At 43.5% G+C, this 19,682-nt stretch overlaps 1 protein-coding gene across 1 annotated transcript in view; it reads left to right on the forward strand.

Annotated features, from left to right (window-relative positions):
- EEPD1 (endonuclease/exonuclease/phosphatase family domain containing 1) overlaps window positions 1–19,131 on the forward strand; it is a 63,473-nt gene extending 44,342 nt beyond the window's left edge. Inside the window, exons 3-7 of the mRNA XM_013194350.3 lie at window positions 8,604–8,714; window positions 11,771–11,905; window positions 13,098–13,230; window positions 18,213–18,407; window positions 18,628–19,131. Coding sequence (XP_013049804.2) covers window positions 8,604–8,714; window positions 11,771–11,905; window positions 13,098–13,230; window positions 18,213–18,407; window positions 18,628–18,827 — 774 coding nt within the window. The 3' untranslated portion in view covers window positions 18,828–19,131. The remainder of the gene's footprint in view (window positions 1–8,603; window positions 8,715–11,770; window positions 11,906–13,097; window positions 13,231–18,212; window positions 18,408–18,627) is intronic.
- The last annotated feature ends 551 nt before the right edge of the window (window positions 19,132–19,682 follow it).

Below are 19,682 nucleotides of genomic sequence, written 5' to 3' on the forward strand. Positions count from 1 at the left end.
TGTTAATGATTATACTGCCTACTTACGCAGACTAAAACACTCATTTGAATTAATTGCAAGGCTTTATGGACCATCCTTGACAAGCTCTTGAGCCTCAATTCCGGTATTATGTTTTAAAAAAAGCGCTCAAGGGTAGGAAAAGAAGTCTTCAGGAAATGTCTTTGCAAAATGGGTCTGTCCCATGAAGTACAAGGAAAAAGCTCAGCGTATAATGGAAATGTGAGAAATTGAAAACCCATAAAACTGCTCCTACACACAGGTTGGCCAATATGGGTGTTCTCTTTCGTAACTAAAAGACAGCCTATATTTCTACCAAATACGTGAAGACTGTTTCCCATGAAATGGCAGCCTGGCTGAAAGATGTTTCATAGCCCATTTTGACAATAGGTAGTCGAGCATCCTGTGATTTTTTAATAGAGTCCCTGGCACTTAAAGTGTGTTATGATAGTTCCGTCTTTCAGTTGTTGTTTCACTGTTCTGCACCAAAGGTTTCCGTGTCTTCCTTTTCAAGCCCTATAAAAAGACATTGTTTATATAAATAATAACTTTTGTTTGGAATGAAGCTAGATGAAGGTGCCAGTGAATGATCTAAATTGTTGTCCCAGGAACACCATGATTAAAAGACGAGCATAGAACTGTTTTTATGGGCTACAATCCTTTTTTTAAAATCATATAATCAAAGATAAAGAATGTAATTTCCTCTCAGGTATTACAAAAAAATAAGCAGTTGGGTGACTGTGGTGAGCTCATCTGGGAGGACAGTGTAGAAACTCATGGTTGATTTTTTCCAAAATAAGTGCTCAGAAAGGAAAACAAATCACTTGGGAGTGCAAACTTATGCTCCTACCACTCCCCAACTGATCCTGTAAAACCTAACAGAAAAAAAATTTGCTTTGGTTCAAACAGGTTCGTGTATGGAAACAAATCATTACACACTTTTGATAATTGAGATAATGTTAAGTTTATCAGCATAATTATTTCCCGCACATTCATAAATTACAATGGGTGAGTAACACAGCAGCTGCAGAAGGGAGCCTCGTGTTCCAGTTTGGTTCAAATCCATGGGCTGGCTCAAAATGTGGCCAGATTCCTTAAGGGACTCAGATACCTGTTGTGAGGGTGATGTGTTTTGTTTTAAAGACTGAGAGTCCTTTAATGGTTTGCTCTAGTGTTCCTCTGGTAACGAGAGTTATGCCCAGAATGACCCCAATCTCAGCACTTCAGTTTCTAGCCTGTGCCTGCACATAGCTTGGCTTGAAAAACGTGCCTTCCTCATCCTGTCTCCTCTGAGGAGTTCAATCCAGGAGGTTTCCTTTCTTGTGTAATAAGCTTAGAAATGGTCTTTGCAGCAAAGCCTGGAGTTCAGGACAAGAATCACCTCGCTGGGCAGCGAGGCTGCAGGCTGGTAGATGTTTGCTCTCCAGTCCTTGACATGGTGCTTGAAGCACTCATTTGGAAGCGAAGAATCTGATCCTCAGAAGAAGGAAATCCTTCCTTCATGGGTGTCTGTCAGAAATACTGGGTTGATGTCTAAGAAGCAGCACATTTTCCAGGCACCACTGAGCTATGCTCAAACTGATGGAAAAGCTGTAGGTGCCTCCCTTATGACAGGCCACGACTTGGGATCCCAAGCAGAAAAAGTCATCTGCTTGCCACCATGTGGTCTGTGTTCAGGAGACTGGAAAAGGACAGGTATAACCTGCATTTCTGAACTCATTGTCTTCTCTTGGCTTGCCCCCAGCATCCCCTTTGCAAGAGGAAGCCCTGGGTACCTAACTGGGAGAGTGGGAATGGATTGAACAGCCGGTGCCAGGTGATGGAAACTGGCTGATGAAAAACTCCCATTACATCTAGTCAGGAGGGAGCTCTCATATTTACCAACATGTCCATGTTTGTATGTGCATGTTGTCACAACAAATGAGCTTTCTGTGCCCATAGTCTGCACAAACACAAAGAGGTGATGGTTGTGCCTGCAGGTGCAGCTTTATGTGTGAAGCCAGGTGCTGGTTAGGGGGTTTGGCTGAATGGTTGGTGCTGAAGGGCTCTGCCTCAGTCTTGCTGCTCGTGATGGAGCCATTTGAAGGATTCATTAGATATAATGTTTGTGAAAAGTGTGGAGAATGACAGCATTTACTCAATCATCAATGTTTTATTTTAGCTCCCAGAGCGACAAACCAGTAAGTAAAGAATGTCAGGTCTCAATGACACAGTGCAAACAGGGCACGCTAACATGACAGGACGGGTCGATAACCTTGCCAAGAGTAGTTCTGTCTCTGTGACATTTTCAGTAGATTTGTTCCTTATCTTTACTTCCGTCACAGAATTTTTCTCCTAAACTTTATAACTTGGCTTCTATAAACCACACTTTAAAAAAAATATATATTTCCTCACTGACATCTTCATTGTAGAATTATTCTCAAGAGGGAGAAAGAGAAATCTTTTCCAAAAGGAAATGTATTGATATGTCTGAGATCTCTGTTGCCTGTGGAGTTTTATTCTCCTTTGGGAACACTAATAATTATCGGTCTAGCTGTCTTCCACCTGCCAAGTTTTATTTGCCTTTATGTAATATCAATACTCGAAGAACACAATCAATAAATATTATGAAACGTTTCATGAGGTCTTCCTGGAAGGGACTAATTGAATGGGCATGTATAAAACATTATAGCTTAACACAGGACCACCTCTATTTCCTCTGCACTATTTATGTGGTTCATCTGCAAGTGCATCCCCCACACCAGTGTTTGTGTTCATCTACTTGTTTTTGTCCAGAATTTTTGGCTACCTCTGCAAACAGGATATGGATACACTTCAGTGTAAGGCAAACAAGCAAGGAAGGCCTGAGACTATGCTGTTGTCAGTAGGAAATAGGATCCAGTGTTGATTCTGTTTTAGGCTATAGCCATAATAACACTTCCTTCCCTGCAGTTATGTTTGATTATTCAAAACCCAGACACAACCGCAAGGCCTGATGCTCCTCTGTGTCCTTTTGCTTAGCTGCTCTTGCCTGCGGGGATGTGGATGCCAAGTGCTTTTCTCCTGCAGCCCTGACCTGTTTTCTTACCCCAGCCTCAGCAGTGAGTCCAGGAAAATACAACCACCACAAAGATCTCCCCCCACTAACTCTGCTTCTTCCTCATCTCAAACATGATCTAACAAAATGCTCTTTTTCTTTAGGAGCATCAGTGTCAAATCAGGGCGCTTTAAGTGAAAACTGAAGGTGTTGATTTCAAAAATGTTCTCAATGTTTCTGCTCTCAGCTTTCTGGATCAAGCTCGATTAGGGAGCACCAGCTGTAGCTGTGTCCTGTAGATGGTTGATTGGATAAGGTTTGTAGGTTCTCAAGTCTGCTTTTTCAGTTGGAAATAGAAATACAGTCCACTCTTGGATTTATAAAGAAAAGAAAGGATGGCGTGCATTTAATTCTAGGAACATTTTTAGGTTATATAGAGTACCCAGTGGAAGTATATATTGAAGGATGGATTAATAGTGCCAGCACCAGATGGTCTCGTGAAGCCATTGTCAGTTTTGTTGCATCTTCTATCTGGAATATTTTAGATCATGTTTCAGGATGGGAGTTTTGTTGCCAGAAGAATCAGGTTTGGAGAGGGTAGGTGGGCTTTGAAAAAGGTGGAGAATTTTGACCTAATTGTATAGTTATACATCTTTTTGTTGTTTTTGCTGGTGAAAGTCTCCTTTTCAGCTATTGCCAGCTCCTGTGCTCTTCAGAACTCATACTCCAAGTCACTTTCACCACAGAGATGTCAAATCTTTACTAATGTGCCATCTCTTAACATATGTGAAATGCTAAGGAACTGATAGAAGTTTCATATGCATCTCCTGTACTCATTAAAGTTGCTCCCCCTAGTGCCTGTTAAAAATAAAAGAACTGTGCATATTTAACATTCAGAAATAGAATGTTTATTCCCTAAGCTCTCTTCTCTCCTCCTTGTTAAGTGGAACTAAAATCATCTTTGCTTTGAAGAAGTAAGTTGTTATTTACATTTAATGCAGTGTCCTTTTGGCCTGAAAGCATTTGTGGTAATTAAACAAAATAAACATTTAATTGCCTTGAGTGCCTTTCTAAAGTTCAGGCGATGATTACTGCACTGAGACAAGGCATACTGTGCCATAATAATGTGCTAACACTGGAAGCTCCTCCTTACAGTTCCTCCTTTCCTCACTCTCTTTACAGCCTGTGCTCTGACTCCAGGTCTGAAATTAAAATATCTACAGACGAGGAGTCACTGGCTGATAAGAAACGCACAATTACATCTAGCTTTACATCTAGCTTTTTACATCTTGCCCTAAGGCATTGTTTTCCTGGGTCACCTTTGATTTCCTAAGTGTGTAAAGGAGTAGTGCAACCTCTTTTCAGGCAAAGGATGCTCACCTCAAAGGAGGTCCCCATCTCGGTGTGGTCCCCAGCACTTGTACTGTAGAAGTTACACCTGATGGGGCAAGCTGTGTGCATGGAGTGGTGTTGTGCCTGTCAGGCCTACTCTGCCTGATTTTGGAGTGGCTGCACAAACAGCACCTCAAAAGAAAGCAAAGATTACCCAGGGCACCCTGAACAACAGGATGTGAGATCTGCCTGTGGGTTACTGCCGGCTGCTTGCTGGCAGTTCTTGTAGCGTGCAGAGTTACTGCACTGGAAGAGAGTTAACCTTAATTAATGCACAAATAGTTACTGCTGCTGGCAGTGCTTAGAGCGCCCTGGGGAGGGGCATGAGGTGATAGGGAGTCTGTAATTCCTTACGATCCCCAGCATGTGCCAGCCCAACATGCGTTCTTCTCCTTACTTCCAAATTAGTCCAAGACACTGTGCCTTCCCTCTCCTGTTCCTACTCTAATGTGTGTTTCCTCAGCTTCTTCCAGCTGCCCTGTGTAAGCTCGTTCCTGTACCTGTCTGCTTCTGGAGAGGCCAGGAGCAGTCGGCACGGGCTCCTTATCAGGGGAAACGGAGAGCAGTTACGTCTTTGAATCCTCCCTTCTTGGGTAAATGATGGGTTGAAGACGAGCAAAGGCCATGGGGCTTGCCCCAGTTCTGGGAGTGGTGGCTCTCATTAACTCCTTGCACTTCACATGCTGGCAGCAGGCAGGTGGCTGTTGCAGGGGGGTCACCTTTCAGGGGCAGACAGCTTTTTACCTAGAGTGTGACTGGAGCCTGCGTGCTGCCGCATTCCCACACCCTGGAGGCACTGCTTATCCAAAAACACTTAGCACTGAGCTGCAAGAGAGACCACAAAGGCATAGGTATGATACAGGGGGAGTCTGTAAAAGGGCCCTTGTGTTGTTGATATTGCAGTATCTGTTTGAGTTTTGACTCGGTTATGTACAGGATTTAATAAAGAAAGCTGATTTCATTTCAGGAAACTTGCAATCTGAAAGGCTCTTGAGGAAAAAAAAAAAAAAAGCTAGACCTTTATTCCTTATGAGGATTTTTGGGGAAAATGTTCTGATTTAAATTTTCATTTTGATTTTTCTATACCACATGAGAAAAAGCTCCCCAAAAGGATTGATACAGATCTAACTTTGCAAAAGAAGAAAGGATGTTTTTTCATGCCCAATGTAGGCCATGAGCTTGTCTGTAGATTTTTACTGTACAAGGGAAACTGTAATCGTGTTTGCTCTTGGGCTTTGTGGGCAGAACAATGTGATATAAGAAATGCCCTTCTCACTTCATCAGAGCATGTGACCTAAGCAAGTACTCCACAAGAGCTTCAAAATCTGTGTGCCTGTAAGCCCTGAAAAATGGGCACAAATTAAAGTCAGCTGCTGTAGGGGATGCTCTCAATTGCTAAAACAACCAGAGCAGAGCACCAGACCAAACACCCAGAGCAGGCTGATGCCTTTTTCTGAACAAACCATATAATCTTATTTGTCATCTTTTTCTTTGAGCAAAGTTAAGTCAGGGCCTTAAGGAAATCAATTTGGAGGAAAGAAAATATTCAAACTAGTTGATTGCAGATGTTCTTTTTAATAAAGCGATGGTTTCTGTAGTATTTATTCAGCCCTGCTATATCCTTTGTGCTGTCCACTAGGCAGCTGCAACCCAGTGATAAGTTAACTCTTTTGTTGGTTTACAGTAGAACTCCTAACTTCATTTTTTCCTCATGGTTGCTGATTTAAGTTATTTAAATGTTAGAAAACTCATTCAGCAAATGTGTGCAGTTTAAAGTCAGCAGAACAATATCAGGAATGATAATTATTACTGCCATGACTTACTGTGTGTGTGTTAATGATTTCACCTAGCCTTCAGTCCAGAGCAGAGCTCGGTTCTCAGGCTGTGCAAGTGCCCTGTGTGCCTCGTTGTTTAATAAACCAGCACAGCCTTAGCACTGCTTGAAGCTATATAACAAGCAGTGATGCAGTACGCAGCATCTTGAATAAGAAGCTCCAACAAATCTCTACTTTTCAGAAAAGTTTCTTACAGGATGTGCCAGACATTTTCTCTTTTGAGTGTGAAATGCCTCTTGGCTTTTCAAGACAAGAAAGATTTCTTTTTGGGTTGTATGTGTTTTAGAGGTAAATGCTTACAGCTTCAGCATCCAGGATACTGAATTTACAGACAAGGCAGTTAGTAAAAGAGCAGGGTTTGATTTTTCTTTTTGAAACAAAAGGTGAAATAGACATGTGAATAAGAACAATTGGTAAGTTGGAAAGGGGGTAGCCATTCCCTGTTCCAGTATGGAGAACAGCTGTCCCATCCTTTGCTGATACCCACATCAGAAACGTTTATATCCATGCAGATTAGCACTACAGTTCTTCAAACTGTGTTTGGCCAGAAGCATGACCCACCACAGAGAACCATCACTGTGTACAGGAGGTTATCGTTTGCCTTGAAATCCTTCTTTGTTAAATCGCTGCTTCTGTTGGGCTGACATTTTGGTTACAAGCTCTTGTCTGAAGATGTTCTTTCACTGTGAAAACCTCTGTTTCAGTGCAGCTCTTCCAGTGTCAGATAAATTAAAAAAAAAAAAAAAGAAAATGCACATCGAAAGTCTCTTACTGTTTCACAGTGATTACTTTTTAATAGCTTCTTTCCCTGAAGCCACAGCTGCTGTGTGCACGCACTTCTGCCCAGCCAGGGTGTGCTGATGCCTGGTATCCCTGCCAGCATCCAGCTGGGGTTTGTCTTGACCTGACAGTAGCTTTGCAGAGGGCTCTAGCTCCTCCTATTAAGCTTTATTCTGAACCCTCTGGCAAAAAGTATTTCATAGCATCTGTATAAAGGGGCTCCAGGTTTTCCAAGGCATAGTCTTTTTTTTTTTTTTTAATTCATTTAATTTCATTGGCAAGACTTTAGCCAAGTGGATGTGGGGTCTTTTCCATGGTGTCCACAGTCCCAGTACCCTTGATCTGTTGGGTGTTATTGCACAGTCTTTATAGCTCTGACCATATGCTTGGCAATGTAAATGTGTCCAAGTTCTGTGGCTGTACAGCAATGTCCAGGACGACCAACATCTCTGGGGAGCACCAGAAAGATCTGCTATGTGTGAAAATGTGCAGCCGATCCCTTTCTGCACAGGGAGTCTCAAGCATCCATAAAGCATCTGTCATACCACAATACAGCAGCGTATGGTGCATATGGTGGTATTACAGCATGTATGTTGTACATGCACAGCTGCAAAATGCCATGTGAAGCGGCAGCATTTCTATTGCCAGCATCTCCAGAAAGGCTGGAAATGTTGCACAGAGCTCCTGCAGCAGTTTACAGGGTTTGTGTCTGGTATGTGTTTTATGCCAGTAGTTTATTACTTGCTCATTGAAATGCAGATGTTGAAATGTGCCCTGTAGCACTGAGGTTCTCCTTCCTTTATCATCCCTTGAAGTACCCGCAGTGTGCCCTCGAACACATTAGCTTGTTTGAGGTTTCTTAGCCTGAGCTCTCAGCTTCCTTGCCTTCACCACACTGACTCATTGCTTTTTTACAAACGGCTTTTGAGCCATTGAAGCGTTTGCCGTGACACCCCAAAATCATTTTGTCAGCCGAGTGCTGGCTGTCGGGTCTGTCCTCCGCCCTTCCTTTGGCTTCATCCCCGTGGCTGAGGGTGATGTGGGCACTGGAGAGCAGCCAGCCCTGCTACATGGGGGCTTCCTGCCCCCGGCAGCCCCCCTGCTGCTCTCCCAACAGCACTTCGGGGGGGAAAGAGCCCAAGGAAGAAACATAGGCACTTTTAGAATATGTTCTGCTTGCCATGTTTGCGCCGTTTTAACCCAGTCTCCAAATAATGATGAGTCCCTGGGATGGGTCCCAGACCACCTCCGGCGCAAACCTTGGGGGGCATAAGTTTTGCGTTCCTCATGTCTGCTCAGTGTGCTTTTGTTCTTTCTGGGTTAGCCAGCTTCCCCTTCCAGGGCTGGCCTAGGCTATTGTGCTGCTGAAAAATTAGAGCTTAAGTTTTGTAGCTAGCATACACTGGTGCAGCTTCCTTGACCTCAGATTTGTAGCTGGGCTTTCATTTAACATTTCAATAGAGACTATAGCCTGTATTCCACAGCGTATCTTATCAATGCCTCTTTGCGTGCTTTTTTGCAGGGTTTTTTAAAGCCCTAGGAAGCTTATCTTTTTTTTTTTTTTTTTCTGTCTCTCTCTCTAGTTTTGTATGGAGCTGAACCAGCCGACGCTGCCAAACATCCGCAAGTGGAAGGGCCCTAGAGGATGTTGGAAGGGTGTTGTTTCCGAAAAGCCCTCGGGCCAGCTACATAAGGTACATTAATCCCTACGTTTGAACTTTTGCTTCAATTTTTTTCCCTTTAACCAAGGACATATTCTTAATCTTTTTGGCAAGGTTTGCAACTTTTTTTTTTTTTTTTTTTAAAGCTGATTCTTCATATGGCATTCAGTTTGACTGTGCTATTGATTATTTGGAAGAGTTGTTTTCCCCTGTCCATGGGATACTTTTAAGGAGGAAGGTGTCCATGTGTTTGGGGGAAGTATAACAGGTAAAAACAGTACAGAAATACAGAAAAAAGGCTACACTTTAGGACAAGGAAAGAGCCCATTGTTTTGCCCCTGACATGCTGCAGTACTTCTGATTTTTTTCTGCTGGTCAGCTGAGCTTGCTCTGTTATACAGCACTGGCTGGAATTTGGAAGAGCTTCCAGTTTTTCTAATTTACAAATGAAGAGCCTACAGAGGAGCTGCTCAGCATGTTCTCCTCCTCTGGCAGAGGAGCTTATCTTGCACATTCCCTAAAGTGCCATACAAGTATCTTTGAAATATGCCTTGGACTCTATTGAAAATCAGCAACTTGCTGCACTAGGCTTTTCCCTGCAGCATCGTCTGTCATGGGAATATATATACGTACTGCAACAAGGTACTAATTTACAAGGTGGTGAGGGTTGTGCCTTCTACCCTTGACAATATTCAAGGTATAGCTATATGGGGCTGAATTCTACTAATGGTACCCAAAGGTGGTCTCTCCCAAGGGAGATCTCTCGCTTTCCCTTCAGGGGTGCTAAGGATATAAAACATGAACAACAACAACAACAGAAAACACCTGAGCACCACAAGAATTGTCCTGTACCTACCAATAGAAAGACTAAGGGTCTGAATGGGTCCAAAGCTTTACACAATTCAGAACAACACTTCTACTTCCAATGCAGACAGCAAATCCCCTTCAGAGCATTTTGTTCCTGGCTGGAAGCTTTACTTTGGAACCTCTTCTTACACCAGATCATTAGAGCACGGAATTTAAACCGATATGTGAAATTGTGCAAAGTTGTTCCCTTTGCTTTGTCTTTTTTTCCAACAATGATTAGTAATTGTCTCAGAGTTTCTGTGTTGAATCCGGAGTCCTTAGTCGATTCATTCTTGAATCTTGTGTTTCCAGAGATAGCAATGAAAGTTTTGACTGTGGACTGAGTAACTAAAAATCATCATGTACTTTGCTTTACTGGTAGGGATGTAAGGATGAAGGATTCCCCAGATTATGGGAGAAATCTGTGGCCAAACTAAGAATAGAAATGTTATTTACTGACTCTTCCTTTTAGGTGCTTTTACAGAAGGGAAATCTGGCTATGCTACAGCACCCTACACTAAGCCAAAAAGCCTTTTCTACCCCGTAGGTTAGTTGATGGGTTCATTAGGTTTGAACGTTGTGTACACAAACACAATGCAATGAAATAATGCAGTGGTACTCTGAATATATCACATCTTTGGCACAAAGTGATCTCGAGACTCTCTGCAGGGCTAAATAAGGCAAAATAGTGGTTGGTGCATAGGTTTGTGCTCCCACTCATCCCAGTCATTTGGCCTTCTACCAAACACTGATAATGGCCACTGGGTTGATGGAAAATCTGGAGCTAGGGAATAGAGGGGGGCTGCTGACATCTGTTTTATTCTTCTACATCTTTTCTTGTAGCCTACTCAGTTTTCAGACATTAAAATACTGACAAAATTATTCCACCAGTTTCAAGTCTAAAACTCGCTAAATGGGCTACCAAAAGATTTTAGCCAACCTTAATACTTTCTTTCAAGGCTCAGTGGAAGACAGCAGAGCATATAATACTTGTTTTTTTGCAGCTGAAATGGAAAACTTTTCCTTGAGATGGATTTAACTATGATTCACTAAGAGAAACAGGTTTGAATGATACCAAGGCAAATCCTGTCTGTGTGATGAGAGGAGAGGCTTGACAGGCTTTGAATTAGATACTGCTGCTGGTGTAATGAGGGCGGACAGCTTTCTGGGAATGCCATGGTCCCAAGTAGTCCAAAAAAGCATGAAGGATGATAGACACTGGGATGAAAGGAGCAGAGAACTGAACATGAAGCACTTGAGCTGCAAAAGAGAGAGAGAAGATTGACAGGGCTGAGAGGTCTAGACCAGATGTTGTGCCAAGAGGCTGAACGAGCCTGGATATTTTTAGCTGGTGACGACAGAAGTCTGTAAAATCGTGTATGGTGTGGAGAGAAGGAACGGGAAAAGATGGCTTGCAGCAGTGTGCTGGTGCTGGGAAGAGCCTGTCAGGGCAAACATCAGCCTCTACACCCCCCAGCTTCCCTTATGCTCTTCCTGTAAATGTCTGCCACTAGCAGAGATACGATGCTGGGGACATAGGCTCCTGCTCAGGGTAAGACAAAAAAAAAAATCCTTATTTTCTTATGGGCAACAAGCTACCTTATTATTGACCACACCGAGAAGAATTGGATTCCTTGCCTGGAACAGCAGGAAATGAGGGACGTGTATCAGTCCACACATGCACACAGGAGGCTGCAGCTTTAGCTCTCACTGCTGCAGCAGTCCTGAATGCGCTCTACCTGTGTAAGATAAAACAGCTTATTAAATTGTTGGCTGGAGCACGCAGTGCTCAGGTTACCTGGTTGTCTGATAGCCAACGCGCAAGTGCGAGTGGCTGTGAGTAGCCAAGCAATGTGCATTTCAACTCGGTGTGCTCGGCTTTCAGTGAAGCCATTGGGACTGCCTGTCCCTCCCACATCTTGTGGGGGTTTTGGCCAGGGCAAAATAAAGGAGCTTTTCCTCCTGTTCTTGTTATCTCCTACGGATAATCTAGGGTGCTGTTTCTCCCTTACACCTGTGCACAGCAAGGTAGACTTCCTACCCTCAGCAGGTGCCAGGCCTGGGTAGAAACTTTTCCCCACCTCTGCATATTTTGGGAGTGATGTACGCCACTCCAATACCAGCAGTGAGACTGAGACTGAGGCATTTGGGTGAAAGTTTCATCTAGGAGACTGCATTTGGGCAGAACATTTTGTTTTTACCATCTTTTTTTTTTTTTTCCTCTTCTCTTGCTTTAATTGCAGAGAGTTGAATACTCTGGGTTCCTCTGGGATACAACAGCTGGCATTGAGCTGAAAGATGCCTCTTCTCAGGAGAATGTACAGACTAATGGCAATGGGAAGCACTCGTATCCTCACCCATATCTTGCACGTTTCAAGGTAACTTATTTGTGCTGATGGACCCTTGCAGAGATGAGCTTTTATTTAAAAATTTTGGACAAGAAGCTGGAAAGAGGCACAGTCTACTAACAGATAAAAACTTGCATGAGACTAATCCATTTCATCAAATCAACAGTTTTTCATGGCTTGATTAAAATCAGGTGCTTAGTGGGCCTTGATAGGTAGGGTGGATCACCAGGATCATTCCTTCCCCCTGCTCCTGTGGGAGGGAGCCATGCTGCAAGGGAGCATTTGGGTATGTTGGGGGGATCTTTGGTAGTGTCTGCAGTCTGATAGAGTGACAGAAGTCACCAGTCACTTGCTCTGGCTTTTCAAGAGGTGAGTATCCAGCAGCGTGCAACCACAGCTCTGTGGTTCTGGTCAGTGCCATACATCAGGGGTGGAGATGGGGTGAGTGTAGGCAGAATGGATGTTTACAGAAGGTTTTGTGCTCCTGAGAGGCTCGGGCTGATCTCTTACATCACTGGCATAGTGTAGAGTTTCCATTTTAAAGCTTTTTCACTAGGCTGTACCTGTGTACAAGAAACCCATGCATTTTGGAAACTGACTCTTTCCAAGCTGTTCTGCATATGCTTGAGTGAACATACAGCCTCCTTCTCCACACAGGCTGTGATGGAGAGTTCTGGTTTGGGGAATTTGACATCTCTGGTAATGCTTTGAGAGAAGTTTCTAATAAATATAGACAAGTTAAATTAGGAGTAAGTATTATTTGTGCCACACAATAAAGTGAGTCCCAGAAGGTGACAAGAAGATTGCAGGAAGCCAACTGCCCAATTCAAGATGCATTATTTTTCATGGCTAATCTCTGTGACAGGCCAAGGCCAATCATAGGAGAGTAGTAATTAGTCCATGTAATGATGACGACATTATTCATAGCGTATTAACAACTGGTTTTGCAGTCAGCTTCTCACTGCAACTGCTGTGGAAAGAAGCTGCATGCTTACAAAAATCAGTTTCCCCAGAACTGTAAGGATATTAGGCTGTTGCAAGAAGAGGTGCAAAATGTGTTCCCTGTCTTCCCAAAACACCAAGACAAAACAAAATACACTGTGTGCAGAGCAAAGTGGGTCCTAGTCACCAGGATTTAGTACTGAAAGTATGTGGAATAGGTGTATGGCTTTGCTTTGTGACCTTCCTTGCCCTTTATTGATTTCGCTCCTTGCTCCCCCAGTTTGGGAAGAATGATCTGACACTGGTTAACCTTCACCTGGCCTTGGCATCTGCAGCAGGGGAGAATACAGGGAAGAACCACGACAGCCACAAACTAGCAACCTTTGCACAGACTTTGCAGGAGACTCTGAAAGGTACGATGTTGTCTTCCTTCCAGTTAGCACACGCACACTGGTCATCTTGCCTAATCAAGAAGAATTTAAAATATATATATAACTGTCTTAGTGCAGGTTTCAAAAATATCCTCATCAACTTTAGATTGTCTTTACCTTTATTTGAATGCTTCACAGTGTGGCAAATGTGTTTTTTCTCTGTTGATTACCTTTTAATCTATTATAATTAATGCAAATAGAAAAGGGTTTCCTACTGGCTTTGACTCCACTTTTCAAGTGAAACTCCTTGTGATTTTATGGTAGTGTTAGAGGAAGTTCAGCCAAAAAAAAAAAAAAAAAAAGAAAAAGACATCTGCCTTTTTTTTTTTTCCAAAAGAATTTGGTTCTATGTTTATTGTTGGATATTTGGATGTATTTTGGAAAACTCAGTGCAAGTCAGAAGGTGCCTGCTAATGAGAAAAGAGACCAGAAACTAGCTTTCGTACATGGGTGTAATATGCAGAATAATCCTGTTGTTTTCAGGTAAGTTGCTCTGGTTTTACACCAAGATGAGGGACACCAGAATTTAGATCTCAACTTGAGCAATTTAATAGACAGCTGAAATTCTTTGCTTCATTTCTAAGAATTGCTTCTTATTCTGAGGCTTGCAGATTAAACTGTTTCCTGTGGAGCAGAACAGCAGGTTTCAGATACAAAGTGGTGTTTATATTGGTGATCTTTTCATAGGAATAGAAAAATCTAGCCCTTTGCTTACTGCTTAACAAAGACACAAAAGGGTTACAAGGTTATACTCATGTTTTCCACTTTGCACAGTTTGGCAAGGTTGGTCACTTGGAAGCATTAAAATCCTAATGCAAGAAGTATTTACAGTTTTTATACATGTTCTATTGTTTTTCCTTTTAAGCTGCAAGAGTCCTGTCAGAGCTATTTTTAAGTGTTATGAATTTAAGTATTTATCCACATACCTTGAAAATGAAAAGGATGAAGGCAAACAAAAGGATCATTTGTTTAATCCCAGAAGGCTGAATCAGGACACGGATAAATGTGTAGCACTTCCAAAGTCAACAGAGTTGCATTTCCGCTGCATCTAAATTTAGACTGTTGACATTAGGGTTTCTTTTTAGTTTGTGTTTTTATTTTCATATGGTGGGCATGTTACCGGAATGTATTTGTTCTTGACTTAATCTGTCACAGAAGAAGAGCTTCAAATTCTTCCAAACTTGTGGTGTGCAGGTCTTGTTTCATAAACAAATGGTTTTTCACGTTATTTTCAGTATTGAATTACCCTGCCAAAATCAATGTCATGCTTAAAATTACTGCCATCCTTCATTTTTTTTCCCAAATCAATCCATAAAATATGGTTAAGACTGATTTTCCTGTGACTACTCCAGTAAGTGTGAGTTTCTGATCCCATTTTGCTAACAGGCACCTTATTTGCTGTCTTTCATTCTTAGAAAGGGGCACGTGAGCATCCAAGGAAATGTAGTTATCATGCACAGTTTCGTGTAATGTCTCCATTCCCCAGAGCAGTGGTGTCCTCATATTTCTCCCATCAGACAAGCGGATCCTGGCATCTCTTTTCCCTTCTTCTTTCCCTTCAGCAGCACCAGAGGGACTCAGTGTCTGTTTGCTGCTAGTAGCTAACTCAGCAGCAACCCTTCTGCCTTCTCTCAAGCATTCCACCTGTCTTCACTGTGATGACCATGGCCACAAAGACGCCATCCTGGATGTGCTGGACCCAGGGATCAGGGTGTTGGCTTAGTTATTTTCTCCCATCTGGCTTGTCCATATTGCATAGATTACCCATGCATCAGGGACTAGGCTTAGAAGACCTTTGAGAGGTGGAATCTTACCAGCTGACGTGCTGTCACATCCTTCTCATGATCTGGTTTTCACTCTCTTCAGGAAGGATTTGGGTGTTTAAGGGTGTGCTGTTTGGTTCATTAGGGGACTGATTAAGGACATGGGGAAGTCTGGGGAAAGTGTCCTACAGGGGTCTCTTTGGACTGCTGTGAAACAAAGGAGGGTTTCACAGTTCCTGCAGAACAGCAGAATTCAACACCGCAGACTTTCTGCAGGTGGTTGCCTTTGTCTCTGTGGACTGGAAGTCCCTCAGCTGCTTGCAGCGGCACGCAGCTGATCAGATGTGCGGGCTGGTGCCCCTGCAGCAGTGCTCAGCCACTGCCACAAAGGGGACCAGAGTTAAGGCAGGGCTTTTCTTTTCTGGGGCACACCCAGAAGGACCCGGACAGGTTTGTTTCCTTTGCTCTGGCTGCTTGGTGTCCGTCAGGGGCAACGGGAGGCAGATCAGACTGAAACTGCAGGGCTGCTGCTCGCGGTATTGCTGTCATAGGAACTGGCAGAAGTAGCGAGTCAGGATGAGGGGAAATGCAGCTGGCGGTTATCTAGACAATCACTGGTGTCATCTGCTTTTTCTGCCCAGCGCAGGCGGGCTGCACAGCCTTTCTTCCAGGGATTTGCAGCGATGTGGAACCCCAGAAGCTTCTGGCAGAGGGGACCAGAAGTGACCCTTTCCCTCGGTGATGTGCTGGCAAACTGGGTTTCAGCTTCTAATGGTTGCTGCACCCCATCTATTCCATCTCTGTCCACTTTATGTTGCATTAGGATTTTATGCTTAGCTGTTCTGCATGAGAAAATTTAAAACAGTGAAGAATACAGTGATTCATTTCCTGTGCATACTCCAGACTGACTTTGTACCTGCTTCCACAGACATGTCTAGGTGTTGGTTGTTTTATCCTCTGCTATTTTTAAATTGTTCAGAACTGAGCAGTCAGTTAAAATTTCCACTTGTGATTATGATTTTTTAATATATTTTTCACGTAAGGCTGGAGGATTTGCTAAAGGAAATGTATTTCGTGCAGGATCGAGGTGTTGTTGCTAGGATTCCTGGCTGCCTGCCATTTGTAATCTGCATTAAGGATATGCTCTGGAGCTTTCTAGAGTGGCCTTACTGCTTTATATCGCCACGCTGAGAACATGGCAGAAGCCAACTGCTGCCTTGGCCATTAAGCAAGCATTAGTCCGGAAGGACTGCAGCGGCATGGTCACATCTGAGCAGCCAGTTACGGTTGCCCTGTGATGCAATTTCCTTGCAGCCTCGTGGCACCCGGGCGTAATGTCATCAGGTTCATCATCCTGGGCCTGGCAAGTGAGAGATCTTGGGTTTTTTGCAGTGAGATGCATGCAAAACTGCCAGCTCCCAGCAAGCATACTGCTCAGCATCATGCAGGAAGGGAAGCCCATCTGGCCAAGATGTGAGCTGTAAAGGTGTAGGGTGACATTTTGGAGGCACCATTCAAGCACTTTATTCAGGTCATGAGAGGAAACCAATTCCCTCCAGGGGATTTGGTCCTTCCCCATTAGACAAGCACCGATTTTCATTTGGGTTTTGATGGAGCTTAAAATAACTTGGGTTTAGGTTTGTTTTTTATTTCTTCTAGAGGTGGGTAAGTCACTGCCACCAACACTTTGTAGAATAATATTTAAATATCATGTCATGTTCAGTATGATTTGTGGCTTGCAAAGGGCAGAAAAACCACAAGTAGTTTCATTATTTTTTCATCACCCCTCTGCATCCTAGCAAGCATCATGTTTTAAAGTTTTTTTTGTTTGTTTGTTTGTTTGTAAGTCATAAGCCATCAATCTCTCTGCACTCCTGCCCTCTCCCAATCCCTGCTTGAAGCACTGGAAGCAGAGTGCAATAGATTTTGTTGTTTAACTTGTGCTCCCTCTCCTGGCTAGCTACTTCTACAGCAACAGCAGACAACAAATAGCTTTATCCATGAGAGATGCATATGGTAGAGCAATCACTTGGTCCACCCCTCTCCCTCCACACTTCAACCCCAGAAAGCAAAGAAGCAAAGGGGCTTACAGAGAATTATAGTTTTCTTCTCTGAAGTCAGCTCTGTTATAATTTTTGGTGCATTTGTGCATCCTTGTTGCAGCTTTCTCCTTCCCCAGTACCAAGCTCAGCATTGCAGCAGTGTCTTCTCTCAGCTAGCACAGTCCTGGAGTTCATCGCACCTTTCTGGCAGGGGTTTGAGACGAGCACTGGGGCATGTTCATTCTCCTCTTACCTGGTGCACAGCTGGGATATCTCTGTCTACAGTTGTGGAGCTCTGAAGAGCACATGCTATGGATATAAAATTAAGGTCCAGTGTTTCCTTTCTCATTCAATTAGGATTGGAAATAAAATATAAGTGAGGTAATCATATTTCCACAGAAAGATAGGATTTTTGGATGAGCATTTCAAGTCATTTCCATGTTTTTTTTTGGAAATTCAGCCCTAGCCAAATTTGAAGACATCAGAAGTTAAATAGTATCTCTTCAGCCATCTGGGAGAATGAAAGCTTCTATAGCCAGTGAGTGTCTGTGTGGTTTGTGAACTAATCTTCTGCTATCAGGACTGCAGGCTGCTACTCAGGCTTCTTCTTTGACATTTCTTCATTGCACAGGCTTAGAAGGAGCACTGCACTTTCGGGGCTCTGATATTATACTAGCAAAAGACTGTGTCTTCCAGGAATTATCACAAAAATATCCTTGACTCTTACAGGAAAGCTATAAAAAGAAAATGTCAGGGCAGGTTGGAGCCAATATGTATATCTTGCAGAAGAAGAAAAAAATAAGCTTACAAAGTCACAGATTTATAAAAGCCTCTAAGACCAGAAATGCTAGTCTTTGAATTTGTCATTGTCTGTGAGCAGCAGGCAAAGGATGCCAGTATAATCAAGATAATATTTAGAAACAAACAAGAAACACATACTGGATGGTTTTTATTGTCCTGAACAGAAGGGCCATGAGTAAACAGCCAGTGAAAAAGGCTTTAAACAGCATTACTTTCAGTAGTTCAGAGTAAAGTCAGCTTTGCTACAAAGTATTTGTATAGTTCCTCCTTCCGTTATCTCCCCTTCTTGAATTTAAGGAGCGGATATCCATTACTTCCATTCATTTATTTTTTTCTTTCCATTTTTCTTGTTTTCCAGGAGAAAAAGACGTGATCATCCTGGGAGATTTTAACCAGGCTCCCGACAGCAGTGACCACGACATACTGAGGAAAGAGAAGTTCCATCACTTGGTCCCTTCAAGTACCTTCACCAATATCAGCACAAAGAACCCTCAAGGATCCAAGTCACTGGACAACATCTGGATCAGCCGCAGCTTGAAAAAGGTTTTCACAGGTAGAGTTTCTGGTTAGGTGTTATAACCTGTGTGCGGTCAGCGGTGCGTGTTGAATGTGAGGGCTATCACTTGGTGTGTAGTGACTTCCTACGGCTACTGGTGAGGCTGCCTTCAATTATTGGGCATACTGACTAGTTCTTTTGCAAGCTTGTGGAAATGTTTAAATCCCGACATCCCTTCCACATTAATCTTTTTTCTCTGCAATTCTTTTTCATGCAGGCCACTGGGCTGTTGTGCGAGAAGGTCTCACAAACCCATGGATCCCTGATAACTGGTCCTGGGGCGGGGTGGCTTCGGACCACTGCCCCGTGTTAGCTGAATTTTACATGGAAAAGGACTGGAACAGGAAGGAGGTGACACGGAATGGAAATGGGGTGACCCTTGAGCGCAACGACTTGAACACTAAGCATGAACGATGATATGAACTGGGGGGGTGTATCCTGGTCCCCGAGGAGCAGTCCATAGCTCTGTTTGCTTGAGACTCAGCTGCAGAGCAGAACTGCCTCCCCTCTCCCTCCTTCCCACCATCCTCCCCACATCCAGAAAGCAGCATCAGCACTTGACTGATGGCTGTCACTCTGTGTCCCTCACGGACAGTTTTTGGGACAGTTACTGTCTCATGGCAATAGAGCTATCTGTAACTTTTTATGGGCACACAATGGACATTGCCTGGAGATTTGGATGAGAACTGTACAGAAAATAAAGTGTACTTTTAATACTGTATGGAATCTTTGCTAAAATGCAGTGAAGCAGGGCTTTGCTGCCATGGTGTGTGTGATGGTTACTTTTCTTTGCTTCCTTGTAAATTGAGGGGAGTAGCAGAGGCCACAAAAAGAAAGACGCTAAATTCTTGGCAATTCTTAAGTGCAGCTCAGCACTCGCAAAAATTGCTGAAACAGGGAGGGGAAGGGGGCCAGGTCCCTATGTGAGCAAAAGGATCTAAGTAGTCCCTCCTGCCCAGAGAAGCCCCATTCCTCCTCAGCCCACTGCGGGTGTGGACACCTCTCATCCTTCCCTTCCTCTCCCTGCTTCTGGGCAGGGTGCATTTTGTCCTAGAAGGGCTTCACAGAGCTCGGCTTTGGCTTTCAGTTTGATGTTCAGCATTCGGTGATATTTTTTCCTGCGTGTTAGCTTTCAGGAGCTGGGAAAACACTGACTCATCCCTTTGTAGGACCTGGTTCACTTCTCCACCCGTTGGCACTCAAGGCAATGCCCTTTGCTTTGCTTCCTGTTGGGGATCTCACAGGAACAGCCCTGGTCCTCTGGCCACTGGC

The sequence above is a fragment of the Anser cygnoides genome, chromosome 2 (genome assembly GCF_040182565.1).
Source record: "Anser cygnoides isolate HZ-2024a breed goose chromosome 2, Taihu_goose_T2T_genome, whole genome shotgun sequence".
Lineage (NCBI taxonomy): Eukaryota > Metazoa > Chordata > Aves > Anseriformes > Anatidae > Anser > Anser cygnoides.